Source organism: Amblyomma maculatum, chromosome 8, assembly GCF_055883805.1.
Source record: "Amblyomma maculatum isolate TAMU_Amacu chromosome 8, ASM5588380v1, whole genome shotgun sequence".
In the NCBI taxonomy this organism is placed as follows: domain Eukaryota; kingdom Metazoa; phylum Arthropoda; class Arachnida; order Ixodida; family Ixodidae; genus Amblyomma; species Amblyomma maculatum.
The window spans coordinates 48,365,097-48,388,447 of record NC_139351.1 but is presented as its reverse complement, the minus strand read 5'-3'; the positions used below and the strand labels follow the sequence as shown (position 1 = coordinate 48,388,447).

At 49.9% G+C, this 23,351-nt stretch overlaps 1 protein-coding gene across 1 annotated transcript in view; it reads left to right on the top strand.

Annotated features, from left to right (window-relative positions):
• The first annotated feature begins 621 nt into the window (after positions 1 to 621).
• Positions 622 to 23,351, top strand: part of Pur-alpha (Purine-rich binding protein-alpha) — a 213,630-nt gene continuing 190,900 nt past the window's right edge. Inside the window, exon 1 of the mRNA XM_084576260.1 lies at positions 622 to 929. Coding sequence (XP_084432386.1) covers positions 887 to 929 — 43 coding nt within the window. The 5' untranslated portion in view covers positions 622 to 886. The remainder of the gene's footprint in view (positions 930 to 23,351) is intronic.

Sequence of the window (23,351 nt, the reverse complement as noted above, 5' to 3'; positions counted from 1 at the left end):
CAGGCCTCTAGGATGGCCGCGCAGTACACCGCCGGCGGCCGCGTTTCGACGGAGTTCCGAAATGCAGTAGCGTCTGTGTGCTGTGCGATGACCGTGCACGTTAAAGAACGCCAAATGACCGTAATTTCCGGAGGGCGTCTCGTAGTCCGAGTCACTTTGGGACGTTTAGTCCTACAAACCAAACCAAATACTTCCCACTGACAGTGCAAACGAACCGCAGTGGGCCGAAGTTATCCAGAGCCTTCCACTACAGTGTCCGCATAGCTCGAGTCATTCTAAGACTTAAACCTCCCTCCACGTTAAAAAAAAAAAAAAAAAGGCCACTGCTGATTTGTTGAAAACGAAACTTCATCGAGCGCATCGCGAAAGACGCGTACATGCCTAAAAAAAAATCGCATTGCAAGCGTTCCGTGTATACTCGCGCTCTGCAACGCAACTGCTACTTTCGATGACAAACGCAAAAATCACGGCCGCCGCATTTCGCGCACTTGATTTTTTGGCCGAGGCGAAGGCGATTTGTGGAAATAGCAGATGACGAGACGCGTACGCCCGAGCGGCGTCTGCACGTGCTCACGGCGTCGGCTCGCTCGACATTCCTACGCGGCGCAAGTGGCCGGTGCCGATTCGTCGCTCAGGTTTTCCGTGCAGTGTGTGTGGCGTGTCGAGAGCGGCTCGGGACGGCCGCATTTATCTCCCCTCGGACGAGCGGGGAAGCTTTGAATGTCTGCACGTTGTGCTGGTAGCAGACGACACCGAGAGACCGGACACCGTTACCTTGGCTCGCGATTGGCCGAGAGGCTTTAATTATTCATAAGGCTCACGGTGAGGCCTGTGTGTGCGTGGTGTGTGCCGCCGGGGGGTAGCGCCAGTAGTTTGCAAGGGCATCATGTCGGATCGAGAAAGCGTCGATGAGCAACATCAATCCCAGAGTGAGTAGCAGTTTGCCTTTGCGGCGATTCCTCCTTTTTCTTGGGGCGACACGCCATCGCGAGGGAGAGCCCTCCGCCTTCGATGCGTCCTTGCGCCCGCTGCGATCTTTTTTTTCTTCGCCGAGTCCTGTCTCCGAGTTCGCCGCCGCGGGTAAGATGGCCGTGTCAGCGCGGCGGACGGCTGCGCGATGGGCTCTCGGCCGCTGTCACTTTGACAGATTTCGCGTCCCAGCCGCATATCGGTGCGGTCAGGCGCATTGTACCGTGCCTTTGGCTCTGGTCTAGTCCCCGATTGCGCCGGTGCCGTCGTAGCCGAAGGCGTTAAGCCTAAAAGCCCGTACGCTCAGCTGTCCAGGGATCGTCCGGCCTGCGTCTCGTCGCTTGCAACTTCGTCTGCAGCTGTTCTGGACGCCAGGGATTTTTGGCGCTGTGCGAAATGCGCTGCTGCAAGCTTGCGCGTACTAGCAGAGGCTGCTAAATGGCACGTAGCTTCTCGGAAAGCTAGCACAACTCCAAAAAGTCGAATGTACGCGATCATGGATTCCGTGCCGTCGGATCGCGCATTGCATTTGCTCTCGTAGTTTTGCTGTGCGCCTTCATTTGGTGTGGTTCGTGCACCGTCGACAACAGCATGTGTCACAGCATATAGTTTTGTAACCCTGTTTAGGAACAATCGAAACTAGTATGATTGCGCTGCTCTGCTCGTGATCACCCGAAAGGTTCGCTGTCTGCGTTCGTGCGCAATGCACCCTGCCGACTTGGCCCATGCATGGGCCCGCGTATATCATCGCGATTGTCTTTAGAAACGAAATTTCGCCTCGAGTGTTTTATTTTCACGCATTGGCTTCTCCGCGCGAACAGCGACTGTTCGACGCTCCAAAGGTGGTGGGAAGACGCAGCATCGGGTCTCGCAGCGTTTGAATGGCACACGTCCCCTCCTCCTTGCTCGGCTTCGCCCGCCTCGCCCTCGGATCCGTCTCAAGTTGCTGCGGTCCGCCGCCGCTTCTTTTTCCACAAGCGCGTGTGTCGTTTGGCTGCGGCGGATGTGTGATCTCCTTCCACGTTGCGTCGTCGTCTTCTCGCGCGACTTGGCGCCGCACGCAGTGGAGACGTGCGACGACCGCGCGCGCTTCGCGTCGCACACAGCTGCGACGCGGCCGTTTCGCATAGCAACACACGCGTGCAGCATCCATTCATATGTGTCTCGACGCCGTCTCGCCTCAGGAAATCGACCCTCGCGCCCTCGGCGGGGAATTTTGCGCGACATCACCACGCGCAGTCAACAACCTTTCGCTTTCAGCTGTAGCCGCACCAGGTATATTTGCATCCATTTGTTGTGGCCATGATCGCACATTTTTGGCATTTTCAGCTTTTTATAGAAATTTGTATCTCTGGGAACTTGGTTCGTTTAGTTACCGGCACTCGGGATACCCGAGATCTCCCCTCGCATCTGCCATGGCGGAAGCGGCACTTGCCTCCTGTTTCCTTTCCCTTCTTTCATTTCGTGCGGCTTTCTCTCTCTCTTTTTTTTTTTTTTTTTTCCTTACTCCTCGTTCCCTGTACTTTGCCTGCGTTATCTTGCCTTCCTGCGATCGTGGTGCCGCTATCGACTTGTCGTGCCGGATGTAATCTTGGGTAACATAAGCGGCAGTGCGCGCCACTGCCTTCGGAAGCCTCGTGCGCTATCGCTTCTTGAGCTTGGCGGTTGCTCTCCAGAAAGGAAGGATTGCTGCTAGGAGACTGACTCCTCGAGTATGCATATGCGTTGCACGAACGAAGCTAACTGCACATCGCTAGGTCCGAAAAGAACGACGCGCGGCTTCTTGCATAAGAGAAGTAAGAGTATCGTTTAAAAATCTGACCGTGTGGCATATATTGTGCTCAGTTGAGTTACCAAACGCTTCGATTTAACGAATGAAAGGGTTGACAGTTGCCGGCCGAACGTTGCGTTGTTGACGGCGCGGTTCCTGTGGCGCCCGAGGGGCGGCGCCACGTTTCTTATCTCTGTGCTCATGCTGCTGAAGTGGAGTTCGGCGCTCGCAACCCTTTCGGCTCGGCAAGGCTCTTCTGGCACAAGTGCTCGAGTTTTGGTTAAAAAAAAGAAATGAAGCACGGATGTTATCACAGCATGCACATAAGCATCCTGGCGTTCGGAAACAACGCCGCCGTACAGCATAAAACAACCATGCATCATTAAAAAAAAAAAAAAAAAAAGACTACAAGCACGGTGCACACTAGCTATTAATTATCAGGGGCATTTTTTTTTAACGTACTCCACTTACGTAATGGGCCAAAACTCCAATATCTTCAGGGATGTTATGCTATGGTACCCTTGTGTAACTTGTGTAGGCCATGAAAATGCTCGTAGTGTATCAGTAAAAAATACGGGACGCTCAGACATATCCGAGAATTCTTCGAAAGAAGTTGGATTTGCTTTCTACTGTTATGCTGTAATTATTTTACTATAAGTTCATGAGTGCGTTTGCTTTAAGCGTAGGCTACACACACTGCCCAACTTTTCAGGATGGTGGAGGTGTATCTAGAGCGGCGCTGATCAGATATTAAAGCACCGTCTAGGACAAGGCGGGGAGAGGTGGTCGTTAGAATGTGGTGCTTTTGGGAATAATATAATTGGTTCATAGGAAAAAAAAGGCGCAGTATCTGTCACACTTGTTTCTGTGGGCAACTGAACTGCGCCGGGGGGATAGGGAGAGGATAGAAAGAGGAGCCGTAGTGGAAGTCTTCGGACTGATTTCGACCACCTGGGGATCTTTGACGTCCACTGACATCGCACAGCACGCGAACGCCTCTCCGTTTCGCCTCCATCGAAACGTAGCGAAGGTGTTTCAAGACTCATTGCTTGGCGCTGAAACTTCACTTCGACAGACGTTAAGATTGCCGGAAAGAACCTGCAATGGAGTTTGCTGAGACATGTGGCGCCACCTGGCGGCCGACGGGAGCTAATACTGAGGCGGCGCAGAAGCTGACGCCGTGTATGCTGCGGCCGCTGTGTTCCTTCTGCGTTCGCGTTTTGTTATCCCAGTGAGTGTGATTTACTCATTTAGTGACTTCAGTGGTCTCGTGCGAGGCTTCGACTACTACGGATGTGAACAAGAATAAAAGTAAGCGCAAGAACGGCGACAAAGACTGCCACAATCACGAAGGAAACCTAAGCGTGCCGCTTGCTGGGAGAACCTGGGGAGAATGATTAAAGAAGGAGATATTGGCTGCGAGAGAGTAATGTAACTGAAATTCATTTTGTTATGGGGCCATTGTCGTACAGACGCCAAGAAGCTAAAATAAGACGATTGCCCGTGAGCGGAAGAAACGGTATAAACTTCTGACTCGGGGAGTCGCACGCTGGTTGGGGCACACTACTCAGTACGCGCTCCGTGCTGTAAAATTTGGCGTGTACTGGTATATGCTGTGGAAGATCGAGTGGCATACGTCCAGAAAAGCAACAAAGCTGTGCAGCCGCAGCATCGTGTTCCAGCCGCATTTCAACGGAGGCGAAATAAAAAAAGAAAAATGTTCGTGGATCTGTGAACCGGATTTCTAATGCGGTGTATTCTATTCGGAACCACAAAGCCAAAATATCTTCAACACTTCCAATTACAGATTTCAATAAGCATATTTATCTGTAAATTAGTTCTTAAGGTGCTGAAAAAGCCGAAGTGGCAGAGTGTAGAGGCCCATATGATACTGTGTACGCTGAGAATGGAACTTCGTTCTATCGTTCCGCGCCAAATATTTCTTTCACCGACTGCTCAAGCTACTCAAGATTCTCTTGTACCAGACGATAGACTATATCATCATTAGTAGCAACAGTAAAAATTCTAACTCTTAACGACCTCCTTTACGAAAGCTTTGCCATTGAGTGCAAGCTTTACTCGCCGGCTTTCCCCAAGATTTAGGTACGGATCGGTACAAAATGTATGCCAATTGTTGTTAAGAACTTTATTTTTTTCCAACGGTGTAGGAGGCCCCCTACTTCCCGCCCCCGGCACGCACAGTTTTCGTTGATGACGCACGCTACAACCGCACAGTGCTTGCAATCGCCACATCCGTAGCGGGTACCGCACCATGCCTCCTGTAACTTCCGCGGCACTGTCGAAAGGTGCACCACGAACAAAAGTGTTCGTCATGGTATTAAACTGTAAAGCAAAACCGCGAGGAAATTGGTATGCTGCTGTAATCAAACAGGAAGAACAAAAAAAGAAGAAATGGCGATCAATATCTTCTCAGGTTCTCTCTGCACTTTCAATGTTTGGGTATGAGGTGTGAACGCAGTAGGTAAATGAAAAGCTACGTTTACAACATTTTTCATTTATTTAATTATTTCTTAATTCATCGTCACATATCCGACTGATGCCCTGAGAGAATAAACTTCGTTAAAAAAAAAATCTTCGTCTACTCACGCGAAATTCAAAGCTGTGCGCGCGGGTGTACCGTCGCGAGCGGCACGCACTTTGCGGTGACGTCGACACCGTTCACGTTTTAAACATGAGCATTCTAGAACAGGCGGTGTCCTTTCGTCAGTATTGGTTTTCGGAAGTAGCTCTGAAGACATTCGATTGCCTTAAAACCGCAGAAAATGAGAGCCGAGATGCTTCCAGCCGTACAACGCGAACGCAACCCGACCGCGCCGGCCTACTCAGATTACTTGGCGCCGCCTGGCCACTGCAGGTTGCCTATATACGTACCCACTGCATTCACCATTATTAAAACAATGTTGTCAAGGTTTCTTTGATGGCTTTTAAAGACCTGCGCAGTATTCAACTAATTGTCTTATGAAAAGCTTGTCCGCTCTTAAAGAGCGTTGCAGAAGGCAAGTTTCCAATTTAAATGGACAGGTGTGGTTCATATTTCTTCCCGGTGCTTGCAACAGCCCGATCCGTTTCAAAATAGCGCGCGAACGATATGGCTTGTGTGCGGAATACCAATTAGGCCTTATTTGGCGTCACTTCGGCGATTGCACGATGGCCAAAGCGGGTCGTGTTGAAACGGCGGTGGGCTTCCGTTCCCCAAGGCGGGGAAGTTCCACGAGCGCTGATTTGCGTTACTTCTCTCGGCTCCCCACCGCTTTTGCCGAGCGCGCTGCGTATCTCGATATTTCACTTTTAACGCGGTAGCGTTAAGGAGCTCGTGTCGCAGAAAAGCCGGTGTCGTCGGTGGCGTTGGCCGTGAGCGATAAATCCCGGCATGCACTTCATAAATAAGAAGCAACTTCCAAGATGGGCTGGGTGGGAATCGAACCAGGGTCTCCGGAGTGTGAGACGGAGACGCTACCACTCAGCCACAAGTTCGATGCTTGAAAGCGGTACAAAAGCGCTTCTACTGAATGCGGTGTTGCCTTAGAAACGTGCCGTAGAACGTTATACTGCGGTGTATATTGGTAATTATGAGCATGTTACTTACAGAAGTCGCATTTATACGAGTAGCGAAGTACGTTTTCGCTACATTTCTTCTGCGCTCTGCGCACATGCAGAGCCATCTTGCGGCAAATCCAGAAGAACCCCTCCTCGCAATGTGCAGCGCTGCCCCGACACGTGGCGCGCCACTCGCCCCTGACGTTTCGCCGTGCACCCTCACGGGTTGTAGAATCCAGCGTCTTTCCTTTCTTTAGATCACTATCTTCGCTCACCCGCTTCTCCCCTTCGGGCCGCGCGGGTACTGGTGCGAGGATGCCCCAATACCCTTGCTCTAGAACCCTTGCGTTTAATAAGTTTTCTCGCTCTCTCCCCTTCCAACATCCAGCGTGCGTCACTCGAACAGCGGTGTTTAGGCGACGCGGCTCCTCTTTCCGCTCACAGCGCGATTGCTAGGTGCAGCGTCTGATGCCGGACGCCTCTGACGTGATCGCTGCGCCGTAGCGCTTCTGCTGGGAAAGCGTCCCCTGCGATGTGTGCCGAGCTGCTTCCGAGGAATCATGCTTCTGCGTGGTGCTCCCAAGCGAGATAGAGGACGATCCCATCAAGGCGTCAGCCCCATGATCGCGTCCGCCTTCATGGCGCGTCGCTGCCCGGCTTTCTCCCTCCGAGACACCGAGTTCTTAGGTTCGTTCCGCTTGCTCAGGCGCACGTTTCGTTGCCGCGCCGAACGCTGTGTGACTCAACAGCATACCGAGTGAATGAGTGGGCGATGCGAACGAGGTGCAATAACGCTATCGCGTTCCACTCTTGAAGGCGAAGCTTAAGCGCCCTCCAAATTTTTCTTGTGAATTTTGCAATTCGCTGTCCACATATTTAGTTGTGGGAGTGCTCTGAATCGGAAATGTTGCTGACTAGAGTCGCGAACAGGAAACCCTGTTATATGGGTCCTTGGTGGTGATAGAGCGGACAAGAGTAGCGAACTTAAGACGTTCGTTATAGAATGGGCATATGAAAGGTGTGAGCGGCCAGGAAACCGTAGGAGAACGATCCGAATGTATCGGACTGATAAGAAAACCTGCTCTTTCTTTGGCTTGAATGACCATTGTCTTATGCCATGTTGACTAGACAGCGGAAACTTTTGCTAACTAGCTAATAAAAAAATAAAAATAAATAAAAACAAGCGACATGGGCTGTAGCTACATCAAGATTGAAACCGACGGGACAAACTTACCTGACTTACGGTGTCTCATGTAGCTATAAAAGGGGGAAAATATCTTATTTTTTGTATCGTATTTATGTTTTGGAATTATGCGTAAGACAGCAGCAAACATAAATCACCGCGTCAAATTCGCCTGCTCTTCATGATTTATTCTGCTGCGCAGTTCGGTTTCAGGTTGCCGAACGATGGTTTCGACGCCACAGGTGAGTATGCGATCACGTGATGCCCGCAAAAGCTACAGTATAATAGTTCTCTGTCCAGTATATCTGTAATTCCGGCTGCTGAAGCAGCTTTTGCTTGAATTAAACCTACGAAAACAGTGAACATGCTGTAGCTTGTCACGTCGAAACCTTCGTTCGGCAACCTGGGGCCGAATCCACGAACGAGTTCGCTTTGGAACGCGTTCGCTTTCTCTCTCGCCGCCTCGCTCCATTGGCTGCGCGTCGCCACCGCTGGCGGTAACGTCCTTTCCCGAAGGCGGGACCACGAATATCGTTGACGTCACGAGACATGTCAATCAAATGAAAGCGAACGCGTTCGGTCGCTGTGTGTGGAACTCGGAAAGTGGCGTTCGCTTCAGCGCGAGCATCATGCCGTACGTGCCCCCCGTCGCTCCGCTGTTGATCGCAGTGCTCAGCGGATGTGATCGGCGTTTTCGGCGGTCGCGCGTACATGACGATCCTTTCGACATGCCTGACGATGCCTTCCGAAGGCACTTCAGACTGTCGAAGGGGCTTGTACGCCGGCTATGCGAAGATTTAAAACCCCACCTTGGCCCAACGAGGAAAAGCGCGCTCACAACAGAGCGGAAATATACTCTGCGCGCTGCGGTTCTTCGCTACCGGAGGCTTCCAGGCGGCCGTCAGCAGCGAGGCAACTATACGGCTCCCGCAGTCGTCGGTGAGCCGTACGATTTTGGCCGTCGCTCAGGCAATCGTGCGTGTCGGCACAGAGAAAAACTGGGTGTCGTTTCCTTCGACTCCCGAGGAAAAGGCCCGTGCCAAGGCAGAGCAACCGAGATGGGACCGCCCAGCAAAGCCGATTGGCGGTTCTCTGCCCCCAGCGTTCATCCCACCCTTCTCCCCCCGATGCCTATGTCAAATTGACGTCACTGCAAAGCGAACGCGTTCCAAAGCGAAAGAGAGAAAGGGGACCCGTAGTGGAGGGCTACGGAGTAATTTCGACCACCTGGGGATCTTTAACGTGCGCTGACATCGCACAGCACACGGACGACACTTCGTTTCGCTGTTATGGTTTTGCGCACGACCTGCTGTACACAGTAGGTCGTGGTTTTGCGGCGGATTTCTCACTCGCAGTCGCCACGGCACAGCCACAAAACCTCTTGCTTTTCGCTGCCGTCTGAACGCTGCCTGCCCTGCGAGTTCGTAGCCACTATCGTACCCTACCCATGTCCCGGAGTGTCAGTATCGTTAAGGATGTACTTCCTTTTTTGCGGACTGTAAGGATGTTCTAAATGGGGTAGATAAAGATCCGTCGTATTGCCGAATTTCGAACCTTCTGCAGTGTGCTAGGCAGTCCCCTAAAAGATGGTTTTGTTTGGTGTGTGGGGTTTAACGTCCCAAAGCAACTAAGGCTATGAGAGACGCCGTAGTGGAAGACTCCGGAAATTTCGACCACCTGGGGTTCTTTAACGTGCACTGACATCGCACAGCACACGGGCGCCTTGCTTTTCGCCTCCATCGAAAAGCTGCCGCCGAGGCCGGGATTCGATCCCGCGTCCTTGAGAACAATAGTCGAGCGCCGTAACCACTGCGCCACACCGGCGGGGTATCGAAATCTTCTTGCGAGCACCAATAAGAACCTCGAGTTCGCTTGAATGTGTCCGAGGTTACGAGTGATCACAAAGGCGTAAAAATTTCCTGTCGCACTTTCAAACGCTCCTGTATCCGCTTGCTTTTCTTTTTATTCATTCTTTTTTTTTTTTTCTGCTACCTCAAAGCATGCTGGCACTGACTGCCGCATCTTTGAAAGATCACTGGAGAACGCGCTTTAACTGTATACGCTCAAAGTTAGGAACGCAGGTTTCCAAAATGTCCAGAAACTAGTGCCGCAGCTTTCAAGCCCAACTCCGGCGCTTTTTCTGCAGCCTGCTCGTATTTTGCAGAAATGTTCGTTGTGCTTTCCTCGCTGTTTTTTTTTTTTTTTTGTACTTTTTGCTGAATTCCGCAATGGGGCAGCATATCGTTTCGACGCAAATTAGTTCTTAAAATTTCCTGTTTAGTGGCCCCAGTCGCGGCCGTTGAGGTTCGCCCTCCTTTTGACGAAGGACAAAAGTGTGAGCTTTCATTCTTTCGGTCCAGACAGCAGGCGCCAGTTGAGCCAGACCCCGCGCATTATAGGTTTTCAGACAGTATCTTTGACGGCTTAACTCAAATCACTTAGTATTCCCCTGATGTGGCTGGGACAGGTAGGTCACCGCCGCTTGCGGTGAGGGCTAGCCTGCCACACAATTTTTATATCTTGTAGGCCGTCATTGCACCCGCCACCTTCGGTGGTGGACGACGGCCGTTGTTGCGGCTCGCGTCTTTCTCTCCCTCTTCTTTTTCTTCTCTACTTTTTCTCTTCTGTCTGCACGAGGCAGCGGAGGTGGCTCAGCTACAGAGCCAGTAGCAGGCCCGTGCATTTTCTTTTCCTTCTTCCTACAGCCACAACAACAACTTAGCCATTAACTTAGATCTTCGTCAGTCGAACCACTTGTAACGAATAGCATGCACAAATAACAATAATTCTTGAGAATTTTAATTTCAATTTACTATGTTTTATTATTACTATAGATAACTATTAATTATTAACTGTTAATTAATTATTACTATAATTAACTTTATTACTATAATTAATTTCTGCTGCCGCTCGATTCAAATTCGTGATTGCGCGGCGCAGTGGCCCTATGCAGCCCCAATTGCACCGCCGCAGCATTGAGCTCAAAGTGTATTACAGTATTTCAGTGTAGGCTGGTGACAGACGAACATCGGCGAAATCTGAGATTCAATGCTTAGTTCTAGCGTGTATATATATATATATATATATATATATATATATATAAAGCTACTATCGTTGCCGTTTTCACTACGCAAAGTGCGGTGATGTCGAAACAGTTTTTTAAAATGGTTGGTCTGTTTATGGGCCTTAATGTCCACCTTGGCTGGGATTCGATCCCTCATACTTCGGCACAGAGGTCGAGCGGCGTAACCACTGCGCCACCTTTTTCAGCTTTTTTTTTCTATTGCATATATGACGAGGGACGACTTATATGCTGTGACCTTACAATTTCAGGTGAGCAGTGGCGAATTATTTGTGTTTATCGTCCCCGTAAAGAAGCGAGATAGAAGGCTTTTTTTTTTCTGTCATTAGTTGATCATTTGTGCACAGACTGCAACCACTGCGCCACGTGCCGTGGTGTATCTTTGTTAAAATGCGCATATCTTAGAGGGCCGTTTCTCTTACGCAGTCATATCTTTGCGGTCCTGGTCCCGATGTCACAAATCAGAATCGAGTAGCGGGAATCGAAAGTTGAATTTCAAAGTACAGTTTTCTGAACAAAATGCCTCGTTAAAGAAAAAAAAAAACAAGACATCAGATTAGTCACGGAGAGCGAAACAGTCGATTTTTATTCTAAAAAAAAAAAAAAGAAAGGGAAAGGCGCAGGATTGCTGCCAGCTTCAGGCAGGCTTTTTTTTTTTTTTCTTCAGTAAATGTATCTGTTTGTCTAAACTGGAACGGACACCTTGAACGCACCACGTCACCTGCCGGCGTATACTGTTTAACGAGCACTCGCGAAGTGGTTAGTTTATCGCTTCTGATGCTTACCGCCACCGAGGCGGCAAGCGACTAGCTCCAGTGGGAGGACAGCCGGGTATCAGCGGGTTATCGACCGTGTCTCCGCAGTGCAGTTAGAGCTTGTTTGGCGTTAGCTGAATTATGTGACACGGCGTTGCCAGGGTTGGGAAACTCGCTAGTTTTGTTTTCGACTATTACAGTGTACGCAGTGGAAAGGAGCTGACGTTTAAGGAATGATACTCCAATGCAACCAACGCATGCACATCGCGACTAAGTTGCGGCGGTGGCCGAAATTATTTAGGTCTGAACTCGAAAGGGGTCTTTTTTTCGCCTACAGTGCTTAGAGTCACACTCGAGGAAGATATTTTTAGTTTAGAGCTATTGCTATCGCGCGAGTGTCAGCACGCATGCGCAGATCACCCCGAGAATGACAGGTGGCGCCAGGTGCCTGTCAAACTTCGTAGGATTCCGCACGCAAGACACAATCAGCACGTGCTATGCTAATGGCGCGCGGTCGCGGTAGACGGCCGCGGTAAGCGGCAGCGGTAAACTAAAAGTCTCTAATTAGAGAGTTCTAGTTTAGCGCCACCACGCGAGCGAGCGTTAGTAGCATTAGCACGCATGCGCAGATCGTTTTGAAGATGACAGATGGCGCCAAGTACCCGTCAAATGCCGGCGGATTCAGCACGCATGGGCCATTCAGTGTGTGCGCCGCTCACTGCATGCGGTAGATGGCAGCGGTAAGCTGTACTAAAACTCTATTTTTTCGGTTGAGCCGCCTCGCTGTTGTTCCCGGTGTAACTAAGCGAAAGCGTACGAGAGAGTCACGAGGCAAAGAAAATTTCCGAGAATAACAGAAAGAAGAGCCTTGAGCTCTGCGACGCTCGCTGGTGGCTCTTCTCTTCCGAGAAACTCTCTTTGGCTATAGTGAGAAAAACAAAGGGCGCCCTGTAAGCGCACACACGAGCCTGTCTCAAATCCTTTGCCTGAGTGTAATGCAAAAACGCGCGAAAACGTTTAAGTAGCTGTGGTCGAATTTCGCATTATAGGGAGTATCGTTGCATAACAGCGATATGAAGCTCCAGCAGGCTTTTTTTTTTTTTTTTTCTCGGGCTGCATGAAAGAAATTGGCGCTGGCGCCTCAGTTGGATAGACAATGGTTTCTATGAAAGTTTCCTACCCCTGGAGTGGCAGCCCGGGTGTTTCTATTCAGCCGTTCCTTGTTTTTAAACATTTACCGCGATGTCGTAAGAGTCGATATAGGCGCGTCATTGGCTGGTGTAGAGCATTTTGCCGCTTCTGCGTTGTATTGGTCTATAGGCGGTGAAACGGGAGGAGCCGGGTGCGCAAAAGACCCGTTATAGGCAAGTTTTTTTGGACAGTATCATATTCGTGCGGCTTCTTGTATAACCGTTACTGCACAGGAATCGAACCTCAGAGAACGTGTGCAGTCGTAAAATATGAAAAATATTGATGGAAACCTTATAACAACGTGACATTTCAGGGCATTGGCTCTACTGCTTGCATCACTCAACGTCGCGGTATCCTGATACATAAGCTGCACCCGCAGTTCGTGCGAATATTTCTGGAACAACTATTTGACGAAGGAGGTTCAGAGTGGTATCAAACGCTTCAGCGTGTTCGGGAGCACAAAGTTACTAGTTGAGTCATTGGAATTTGGACCGACGACCTTTGTCATCCCAAAAGATATACCTCCCATGAGCCTGCACGCTGGAGAATATTAAGGGATTAATAATTTTACATTTTTGTTTCTACTTTGTTGTTCCACCGTTATGATTGAGAATCCATCTTTTTCACAAGGCCGCTCTACGCATGCGCGCCTCTCCCCTGGTAGAAAACAAACCACCAGCCCAAGCTGCACGTGCGCAGTTCCTGGCTTCCGTGATCGACGCAGCCGTAACTGATATCGGAGGCCAGGTGTAAATATTCTTGACAGGCGTATGCGACAGATGGCGGTAGCTGTCCAGAACACACACCGTCATTTCGCTAGCGCCAATGACGTTTTCAACCACTAGCAGACGACTTTTCAACCACTCCCAGAGGGCGCCACGCCGCTCTTGTGGAGAGCTTGCGTGAAGCGATGTGTGCTGGGTAGTTCGCCATTTTCTAGTCGTTGGCAGCAGACGACGCAGCACGGCACTGCCACACAGCCTCGTCTACATGGTCGCGTAGTGCGCGCAGACGATGCTGGCTCGATCGGACAGGTCGACTGCGGGTTGTTCACGATTCCAAAAATACATCTGCAAGAATGCGAGAAGGCAAATGATCCCTCTAAGCAGTCCCTCGCGGCCCAACAGACGCGAGATCTACGCCATTCCGGGCCAGTATAAGACTAGTCGCCAGAATTAGAAATCATGGATGTCGGCGATGTCGACGGGCGGCCACAGGTCCGTCCAGACGCATACTGCCTCACTGCTTTGCATTTCATGTGTTTGCTCTGGGACCGTCGAAAACAAAGAACTCGGTCAATTCAGCCTGGCTGCTCTGCCCGCCCTCTACTGTCAACAACGACAACAACGTGGCGAATTATCCAGCATGCACATTCGAGCGAAAGCTTCACTGCGCCATGTTTAGGCCAAGGCGCCCGCTTGACCGTCGACGAGCCAGGGGTCGCGGTGTGGATACAAAGCTTAACATTGGAACCATGCACATACGCTGTACCGCGCCAGTTGACTCTTAACGGTAGATAAATCGCGCGTTCCCTCTGGTATAGTGGACGGCATCCTCGACTCCATAGTCTCACCAATATAATCGCCGCAAAACGATGTCTAAACCTAAGCCTAACCAAAGCAGAACCAAGCAAAACGACGATTTCGCTTCGCCTGACTAGGTTTAACAGCGTTAAGCCTCAGCTAATTTTTTAGCACGGTTTGGCTGAAGCTGACCTTTAAGTGCATGTCGGGCGGTATTTTGTGTAACGTGGTAGTTTACGACTGTACATGTATGGGAGACACACATTAAGGCAATAGTCATAAAGCGAGTAGCACAGTAAATTGACGCCAGCAAGGATACGCAACGCTGTGGACGTCATACCCTTAAAGGGGTTAGCTTGTAGGAGTTCCCCAAATTGTTTACTGTTTTCATCGGCACTAGCCGCTGCTAATATAGTCGACGCGACCATTCGTTTGCCCTCAAAACTCCAGGACCGCGCAGCGTGCCGCTGTGTGGAACGTGAGCTTTGTCCGTGACCGGGAGCGCGTTTACAGCTGGCGTCTGCCGCTGCATGGCATATCGTCTGCACGCGACTACGGCGGTCCACGCACGCACCGTCTGCTCGCCGTCGTTCCAATTCGTTGGGCCGTCGTCTGCGCGTAGGTTTCTTTCTCTCTCTCTCTCTCTCTTTTTTTTTTTTTACAGTCGTGTCTTTTGCATCTTGTGCAACGTTGTGCGCATGCGCAATCATGTGATCCATCGCAGACACGCAGGCAAGCGTGTGCCTCCGATGCTCTCTCGTTTCTTCTTTGTCTCGGCGTTCATTACCATGGGCGCCCGTATCGGGAGCGTATGTACGCGCTCGCCGCGACCTTCGTCACGAGTTTTGCATCATGACCGCGTGCTGCCGGCTGTTGCTGCGGCGCGAGCGTCGGGAGTCCATCTGGGCAGCATCCGCCCGCCGCGAATCCCTAGAATAGCACGCGCGGCCTTTTCTTCGCCGCTGGAATCCGTTCCCCCCGGTTGCTGCGAAACCCCTTTGGGCACAAACACACGCGCCGCGCTCTTCGGCTGGAGGCGTGCCGAATTCCGATGCCCGAATGCGCGCCGGACGACACGAACGCCTTTTCTCCAGCACCCGCGTGCTGACGGGGTTTAAAACGAATACGAAGCTCGTTCTTGCGGAGACGAATCTAGCTGTGCAAGACGACAGGAGGGTCGGACGTCGCATAACTAGAGCACATCTGAGCAGTGGTATATATACTATACTGCTGCTGCGACTACTAGTAGAATACAACTTATTAAAAGTGAAATAATAATAATAATAATAATAATAATAATAATAATAATAATAATAATTGGTGCACAAGAAAAGCTTAGTATCTGTTACACTTCTGCGGACAACTGAACCGCGCCGTAAGGGACGGGATGGATGGATGGGAAAACATTTATTTCATCGGCTTTAAAAGGTTCAGTTTGATTGCTGGCCGCGCCAGATGGCCGCCAGTTGCGTCCTGTCGGCGATCTCTTCGGCCCACTCAGTGACCCGAGCCTGGATGGCCGGGTCCGAGCAGCGCAGCACGGCCTCCCACTCCTCCAGAGATGGAGCTGGCAGCAAATCGGCGGGTGGCGGATAGGCCGCGCACCCCCATGTAATGTGGTCTAAAGTAGCGTCGACGCCACACTCTTTGCATTCAGGGTCAACCTGCTCTTTGAATATATATGAATAAACTTTGGGGCAGGGGAAGGAGCGGGTTTGTAGCTGGCGCCAGAGTATCTCCTGGGCCTTGCTTAACGACTTGTGTGGTGGAGGGAAGATGCGCCTTCCCAGGCTAAAATGGCGAGTTGTATCATGGAACGAGCGCAAGCTCTCCCTCGCGCCCACGGGAAACGAGGTGCTCACCGCCCGGCCGACGAAACCTCGGGCATATTCGTGAGCCTTCTCGTTCCCGGGATTGCCCGAGTGAGCCGGAACCCATACCAGTTCTATCGTCCTACCAGGGACTGGACGGTAGCTTTTAAGGATATTCCTGGCGGCAGCCGACAGACGGCCCCTCGCGAAATTCCGTACGGCTGTTTTGGAATCACTGACTATAACATCTGCTTCGGTAGAAGCGATAGCCAGCGCGATGGCTGCTTCCTCTGCAGCCTCAGAGGTTCTGGTGCGCACAGTAGCTGAAGCTAAGATTTTGGTAGGCGTGTACTCACGGGCCCCAGTCACCGCACAAATCGCGGAAGGTGGGAATGAAAGTGGAAAGAGAGAAAGAGGAGCCGTAGTGGAGGGCTACGGAGTAACTTCGACCACCTGGGGGTCTTTAACGAGCGCTGACATCGCACAGCACACGGACGCCTCTTCGTTTCGCCTCCATTGAAACACTGATCATCCGTTGCGGGGCATTTATATAAACAGCAATTGCTAATTACGGGCAGTGGTCCTTGGCGTGTGTATTTCTCCGCCGAACAGTAAACAGAATCACTTTTTAACATTTGACTGAACAAAACAAGCCAGATGGTAATTTCCCATTTAGTTAAGCGAGAAAAGCTTCAACAGCGGACTACTTTCTGTCGCAGAGGAATTGTGTGCGGCGGTTATTGCTGGCCTACGTTGTAATCTGACTTGCTTATAGTGTGTGTGTGCAGTTCGCACAGTTTTATTTTTATGTGCGACCGATGTTCCGATTTACCGAATGTGCGATTATTTGGGGATTTGTAAACGTTTGAAGAGCGTGATTTTCTGGCGTCCTGTCTGCATGGTGGCAACTGAACAGCGCGTGCTCGCGAGGCCTGGCATCTGTCTAAAATCAGAAGCGATGTTGAAAATTCGCGACATATTAGTAAACACGGATCGCGATGTCCAGCGTAAAGATAGAACAGCGCTACTCTTTCGCACAGAGGGTGCACAGAAAGGTACAAAGGGTTGAACGCTGACTCCAGCCATATGTTTATTGAAGGGCACATGTAGTATATATTTTTAGCCCTTAGATGGGGCGAAAGCATCCGCATTTGAGATATATATATAAGGGCAGATTACACTCTACCTGACTGACGAAAATGAAAAAAAAAAAAACTGCGAACCGTGACTTGAGGTGCTCCAAATCCGAACTAGAAGTAAAGCTAAATTAGCTGGCGAAATAGCGGAAGCCATTTTGATCAGAGAGAGAGAGAGAGAGAGAGAGATGAAAGGTTAATCAGCACCACTGTTATTTTTCTGCGAGCAAGGGAACACGGATTACTAAAAAAATCAGCTGCAAGCCCTACTTCATCTCTCAAGGTTTTTTTTTTTTTTTTTTTTTTTTTGCCATTTCTAAAATGCGCATACGTTCACCATATTTGGGTTAAAAATATGTTTTATGTGCCCTTCAGTGAACGCACTTGGAGTTGGTGTCTGCTCTTTCCGTCTTTGTGTGTCATTTGTGGGGAAAAAAACAGCGCTGTTTAGCTTTTGTTTGAGAATGCTCCACCGTCTTGCCCCGCAAAGTGCAGCTGTTAAACAGATCACGAGAAAATTCTCAACTCTTATCCTATTTTCCGACTGTCGCGGACTCTAATATACGTTGATTTCGAAGTGCCGTGTTGAGCATTGGTGCGCCTGTAGTACATGCAGTCCACACACCTATCTGGAGCGCTCGAACGGCCGCACCAAGGAGTGTGTGATTTAATGAGCGGCACCTAGGACCCAAAACCTAACCTTATTTAATGCACAATTAATGCGCGTTCATTCAATTGCCCTTATGGACGCCTAATGCAGTTTGTGCATTTTAATGTCCGCCAGGAAACAGTGGCAGGGTGCCAGCTACCTATATATGACCAGGAATTGCGAGGTAAATCTCGTGCAGCTGGAAAAACCAGGGATTCAACTGTGGTATCGCCAGAAAGTAAGGAGGGCACTTAAGCTTCGGCTTAAGATAGGCGCGACACCGGCTTTGAAACCTATACACTTAAATTGAATGGCATGCTATTGGAGGTACAGTGTCGATCACACTTAGCGGGAACACCACGACTCCGGGTGACGACGCCTCCGGAGCACCATTGCATTCACGGTCACGAATCAAAGCTCGCTGGCGCACGAGAAGTAGTGCCTCGGTGTGGTGCTTCGTATCGTCTGCGACTCTGCATCAGTTTGGTTTGGACGCAATAGCGCTACCTATTTGGACAGCCGTGCAGAGCTGCATGCGTTCCCGATAAGTATGACTGACCCTGTACATATATGTAATCAATTCGAATCCCAATCGCAAACCATAACTTGCAGTTTGAGTAGCAATTAGACGGATGCTTAAATGGGAAGCGAAATGGTATATACGACACCGACCTCGAGGCTTGAACGATGCATGAAAAGCGGTTGCGTTGTAATTTCGATATACGTGCGTATATACAGAGCTATGGAACGGACAATGGTATATGTGTAAACGTTTAATAGATGGGAAGTGTGCAGAATAGGTCAGAGATATAACTCGAGTTAATATCGTTCCAGGCGAAATCAAGAAGAAATGGGCATGGGCAGGACATGTAGTGCAAAGAGAGGACAACCGATGGTCGCTTAGGGTAACGAATTAAATTTTAAAGGCCCACTGTCCACCCTCCGGTCGGAAATGTTTTCTTCCCCGGTGACTGTGAGACTTCGCCCCTAGAACGCAAGGCCCCAAAATGTTTTTGAAAAGAGTGACTAATAACGCAGTTACAGCCACCGCAATCACCCGATTCTGTCATGCCTCTCTCCTTCCGTTCCCTCGCAAAGGTTTTTCACTCTCCTGCCCGAGGTCGTCTAGCCTCCGCAATACAAATTCCCGTTCCTCCTCCGCGTTTGGCGGGAGGTGGGGCGTGGCTCTCCGCGAGCGCGAAAAAAAAAAAAAAAAAAAAAAAAACGGTCGCCGCTGCTGGATTCAGTCTGGCCGTGGCGAGGGAAAAGCGCGCTGCGAGCGTTAGACTGTAGGCTCCCTAGGTAGACACTCATCCTTCTCCCGTCAGTCAGCGAGACGGACCAATGGACGTTGTTCCCGGTACGTACGTCATTACTGTGGCCCGTCGGGCCAGCGCAGGAAACGGGGAAGCTGGCTTCCCAAAGGAGAGCATGAGAGAGCTTTGAATTGTATTTTCGATGCTTTGCGGCGCGCGTGTCACTGTAGCATTTTGCACAGACTATCTCCGGTACCTGATCGAAACACTGGGCTCCTTTGCTTAAAAGGGCCTTCCCTGGACAGTGGCCCTTTGCTTAAAAGGGCCTTCCCTGGACAGTGGAATCTTAGCAGCGGTCGGCAGAAGGTTAGGTGGGCGGATGAGGTTAAAACGTTTGCGGGATTCAAGTGGATGCACCAATCACAGGACCGGGTTAGTTGGAGGAATATGGGAGAGGACTTCGCCCTGCAATGAGTATAGCCCGGCTGATGATACGTGCTAATTTTTTTTTTTTCCCCGGCACGTTTTAACACGATTCTAGAGGCGACGGCGCGTCGTTTCTACCGAACTATAGCTGCATGTGCCGTCGCGTAAAATGTTGCCAAGTCAGCGGAAAGCTCTGACCGACACTAGCGCGGTGGTCATGCTGCGGAAAAAGGTCCTTCATCCAGTGGCGTCGACAGATTTTCACGAGGCCGCGATTAATCCACTTAAGGCGTGGTGTATCCACGACACATCATGGGAATCAGTCAACATCCTCTGGCCCCGGAAGGAGAGGGGGGCGTCGTTTGAGGAACGAAATGAGGTCTTTTTTTTTCTTGAGTTTTATCTGTTGTAATATTAGACTATATAGTACTGTAGTTGGTACTCGTTTTACCACGCTGCTTTCTCTTTTCATGGTGGGCAACACCGATCGAGACATTACCGGTTCTCTTCACATATTGTACGCTTCAAACGCTCTCGTGGATATATTGCCCAAAAAGGAAACCCAAAACGCAGTTATTAAAGAATGCTGTTTGAATTAACCATAGATGCTTATAAGTTGGCCGGGAGACGTCGCACTAAGCTATAGGAGCCTAGGAGCCTTTAGGAGCCATTCGCCGGCATCGTCCCGAGGGCGCTACCAGAGGCGGCCGCGTAATCCCGCCGGGGTGGCGCAGTGGTTACGGCGCTCGACTACTCTTTTTTTTTTTAATAAAGTTTTTTTCCTCCTCCTCCTCCTCCCTAGGACGCGGGATTGAATCCAGGCCTCGGCGGCAGCTTTTCGCTGGAGGCGAAAAGCAAGGCGCCCGTGTGCTGTGCGATTTCAGTTCAGTTCAGTTCAGTTCAGTCGTTCAGTCGTGTCCGACTCTTCGTGACCCTATGGACCATGTCACGCCACGCTTTCCAGTCTCTCACTATCTTCCTAACATCACATAACTTCATCTGCAGTGCCTCGACGATGTCATCTAACCATCGCGTTCGCTGCCTACCCCTTCTCCGGCGACCCTCAACCTTTCCCAACATCAAATCTTTCTCCAGCGACTCCTCTCTTCTCATCAGATGACCAAAGTAGCTGAGCTTTAACTTTAGAATTTGACCCTCCAATGAGCAGTCAGGGTTTATGGTCGACAATATTGACTGATTTGATCGTCTGGCAGTCCAAGGAACTCTCGAGAGTCAGTGCATGTTAAAAAAACCCCAGGTGGTCGAAATTTTCGGAGTCCTCCACTACGGCGTCTCTCATAGCCTGAGTTGCTTTGGGACGTTAAACCCCACAAACCAAACCAAACCAAACCAGAGGCGGCCGCATGGCGGCGCGCCATGCGCGAAAATTGCGAATAGGATTAATGCTGTTGGCACAGTACAGGGCTGCATGGTTGGGTGCGAGTGGGCAAGCCATTTGTTGTGCATCAAGCATTGCCTCACTGGCGCGCACGGTGGCGCTATTGCGCAGAAAGTACAATGCTCGTTAATCAACGCACTGTATACGAGTGCATATGCCACCCTGAATAACGAACTTTTCGCATTCGAGGATGGTTAACTCTGTTCGCTGTGAGCTGTATTCAGCGAGCTAGAACAAGCAACGGATGGTGGCGCAACGTGCGAAATCATAGTTTCATATTCAGCGCCATTTTATATATTTGTGATTTCTTTTCATACTTCGAAAGCAGCCGACCAGAGCTCCCTACCGGCCAGAGTTAATTGAGGCCCTCTTTTGAGTCTTCTCCTGGCGGCATCGCCTTTGAGTATAATAGAGTCATGTATATACAAGGCGCTTCGGACGGGGAACGGGCAGCACCGTTTGGCGGCAAAAACTTCTTTATTCGGGAAGGGGGAGGGAGTGAGCGGGCACCGTTTCTCTGCAGATTAGCTATTTCCTTGCTCTTTTAAAAGTTAATGACGTGACTTGCTCCTTTCCGGGTGAAAAATGTTACAGGGTTCGAAGGAAAAGCGTCGGAGGATTTTCTTCGCTGTTTCCGCTCGTCGTCATTCTTAATTAATGCCCACTAATTAATTCAGCGCGCGGAATGAAAAGACAATCTCGCTCGCGTCAGAGTGTTTTTAAACGCCACGGCAATTTTTGGTCATAAATAATAATAAAGAATTATTTCAACGATGGCCGGCGGCCGCAGAAGTCCCTTGGGAAACCTAACCAAACACCTGCCCATCCATCCACTTTTCTTGGTGACAACCCAATGTTTCCTTTAAAGCATGTCTTCGAATTCCAATCGAAAGTTGGTTTTTTACATGAAATTTCTCATCGACGTGGGTCTCAGCCTATTCCTCCTTGAGAAGATGGATGAGACCTTTTAAAGCATCTACATATTCTTTTTTTAATTTTTGCACAGCTCATTATACACCGCGAATGAATTTTAGGCCCTATACACCACTGTTTTTAGTTATTTTACAGAACAAATGAATTTTTAGGCCCTGTGCGCCACTGTTTTTTATCCCTTCATGAAAGGCAACCAGCACATTACACCAACCTGAGTACACCGCTCACCTTGGGTTTGGCGCTTTTTGGCCTGAGACGCCCTTGCGCCATTAAAAATTATCATCATTATCATAATCATCATCATCATCGTCTCCTGGGAAAACGAGTACGCTGGTGGCGCTTGTGAGAATAGTCTACTCGTTTACCCTGTAACGCATTTTCCAGCGCATTCACCAAAAGCGGGGTCAATGTGCTGCCAGCCGCCGAAGTTTAAAGGAAGCTTCTGTACACGCTGGAAGCAAGAGCCGGCACGACAAAGCAGTTGAAATGAACTTTTAAAATTTCAACGGCTGCGCACTGCTGAACTAGCAGGCGGAGAACCAGATCTCAATTATTATGCTAATTTGTTGCTAGCGGCAAAGCTTGTATTTGCGCATTCCTACCCTTCTTCTCGAAACATCCTGGCTGCCCAATTTAATTACATGTCATCATCATCATAATCATCAGCCTGACTATAACCCACTGCAGGAAGAAGGCCTCTCCCATATTTCTCCACTTAACCCGGTTCTGTGCTAGCTGCATCCACCGGACCGCTGCGAACTTCTTAACCTCGTCCGCCCAGCTAACTTTCTGCCGCCCCCTGCTACGCTTTCCTTCCCTTGGAATCCTGCTTGTTACTCTAAGCGACCATCGGTTATCCACTCTTCGTGCATGTAATGTGCATGTGACATTAACAAACTGGAATGTAAGCGGTAAGATTTATTTGTCGTCGTTGCTACCGTAATATTTCACATTCTTCACGGGCAAAGGAATTACCGCTCCAGACATTAAAATACAGGCGTGTGTGTGTGTGACCGCGTTACCTTGTTGCACAGGATCGACCATCGACTGTCACCCACTGCAGAGCCCATCACATTCGCAGCCCTTTCTTCGCACAAAACACGACGCATTGACTCCCCTGGACGTTTTGCATTTTAGTGCTTTTTTAAGTTCTTCCCCTGTCGACTGAAATCTGGAACAACCTTGATGGTTGCTCGCGTAATTTGCCCCCGGAATAGTTTGTTAGTGCGTTGCCTTTTCATGTTATGACCTAATATATCCCATTGTATTTTGTAACCACTCCTGCAGTTTCACGCCGGAGACTAGTATATGTAATCAAATAAATGAATAATAATTGATTGATATACCAGCTTTTCACGTTTTGCAGTGTGATCATCAGTATACTACTTGCAGTTCACAGCTTCTTTCCAACCCTCCTGCTAGCCTGAGCACTTGTTGCCGCTTTCGAGACGATATGCGAAAGCTTGTCAGCGCCGAGTACGTGCGGCACGGATCGCAAAGGGTACTGGGACAACAGGCGGAGAGCATTGGGAAGTTTGCTGTCTCCCGCAGTTTATTTCAGCGAGATCATCGCCTGTCCATAATCTCCAGAACGACCTACAACTATATGCTCCCAGGTTTAGACCTCGTAAAAGTCTCCCTGGATGGAATCGGGGCTGTCTTATTAAGACACACACGGCCGCATTCGAGGATCGCCATAGTTCTTTTTT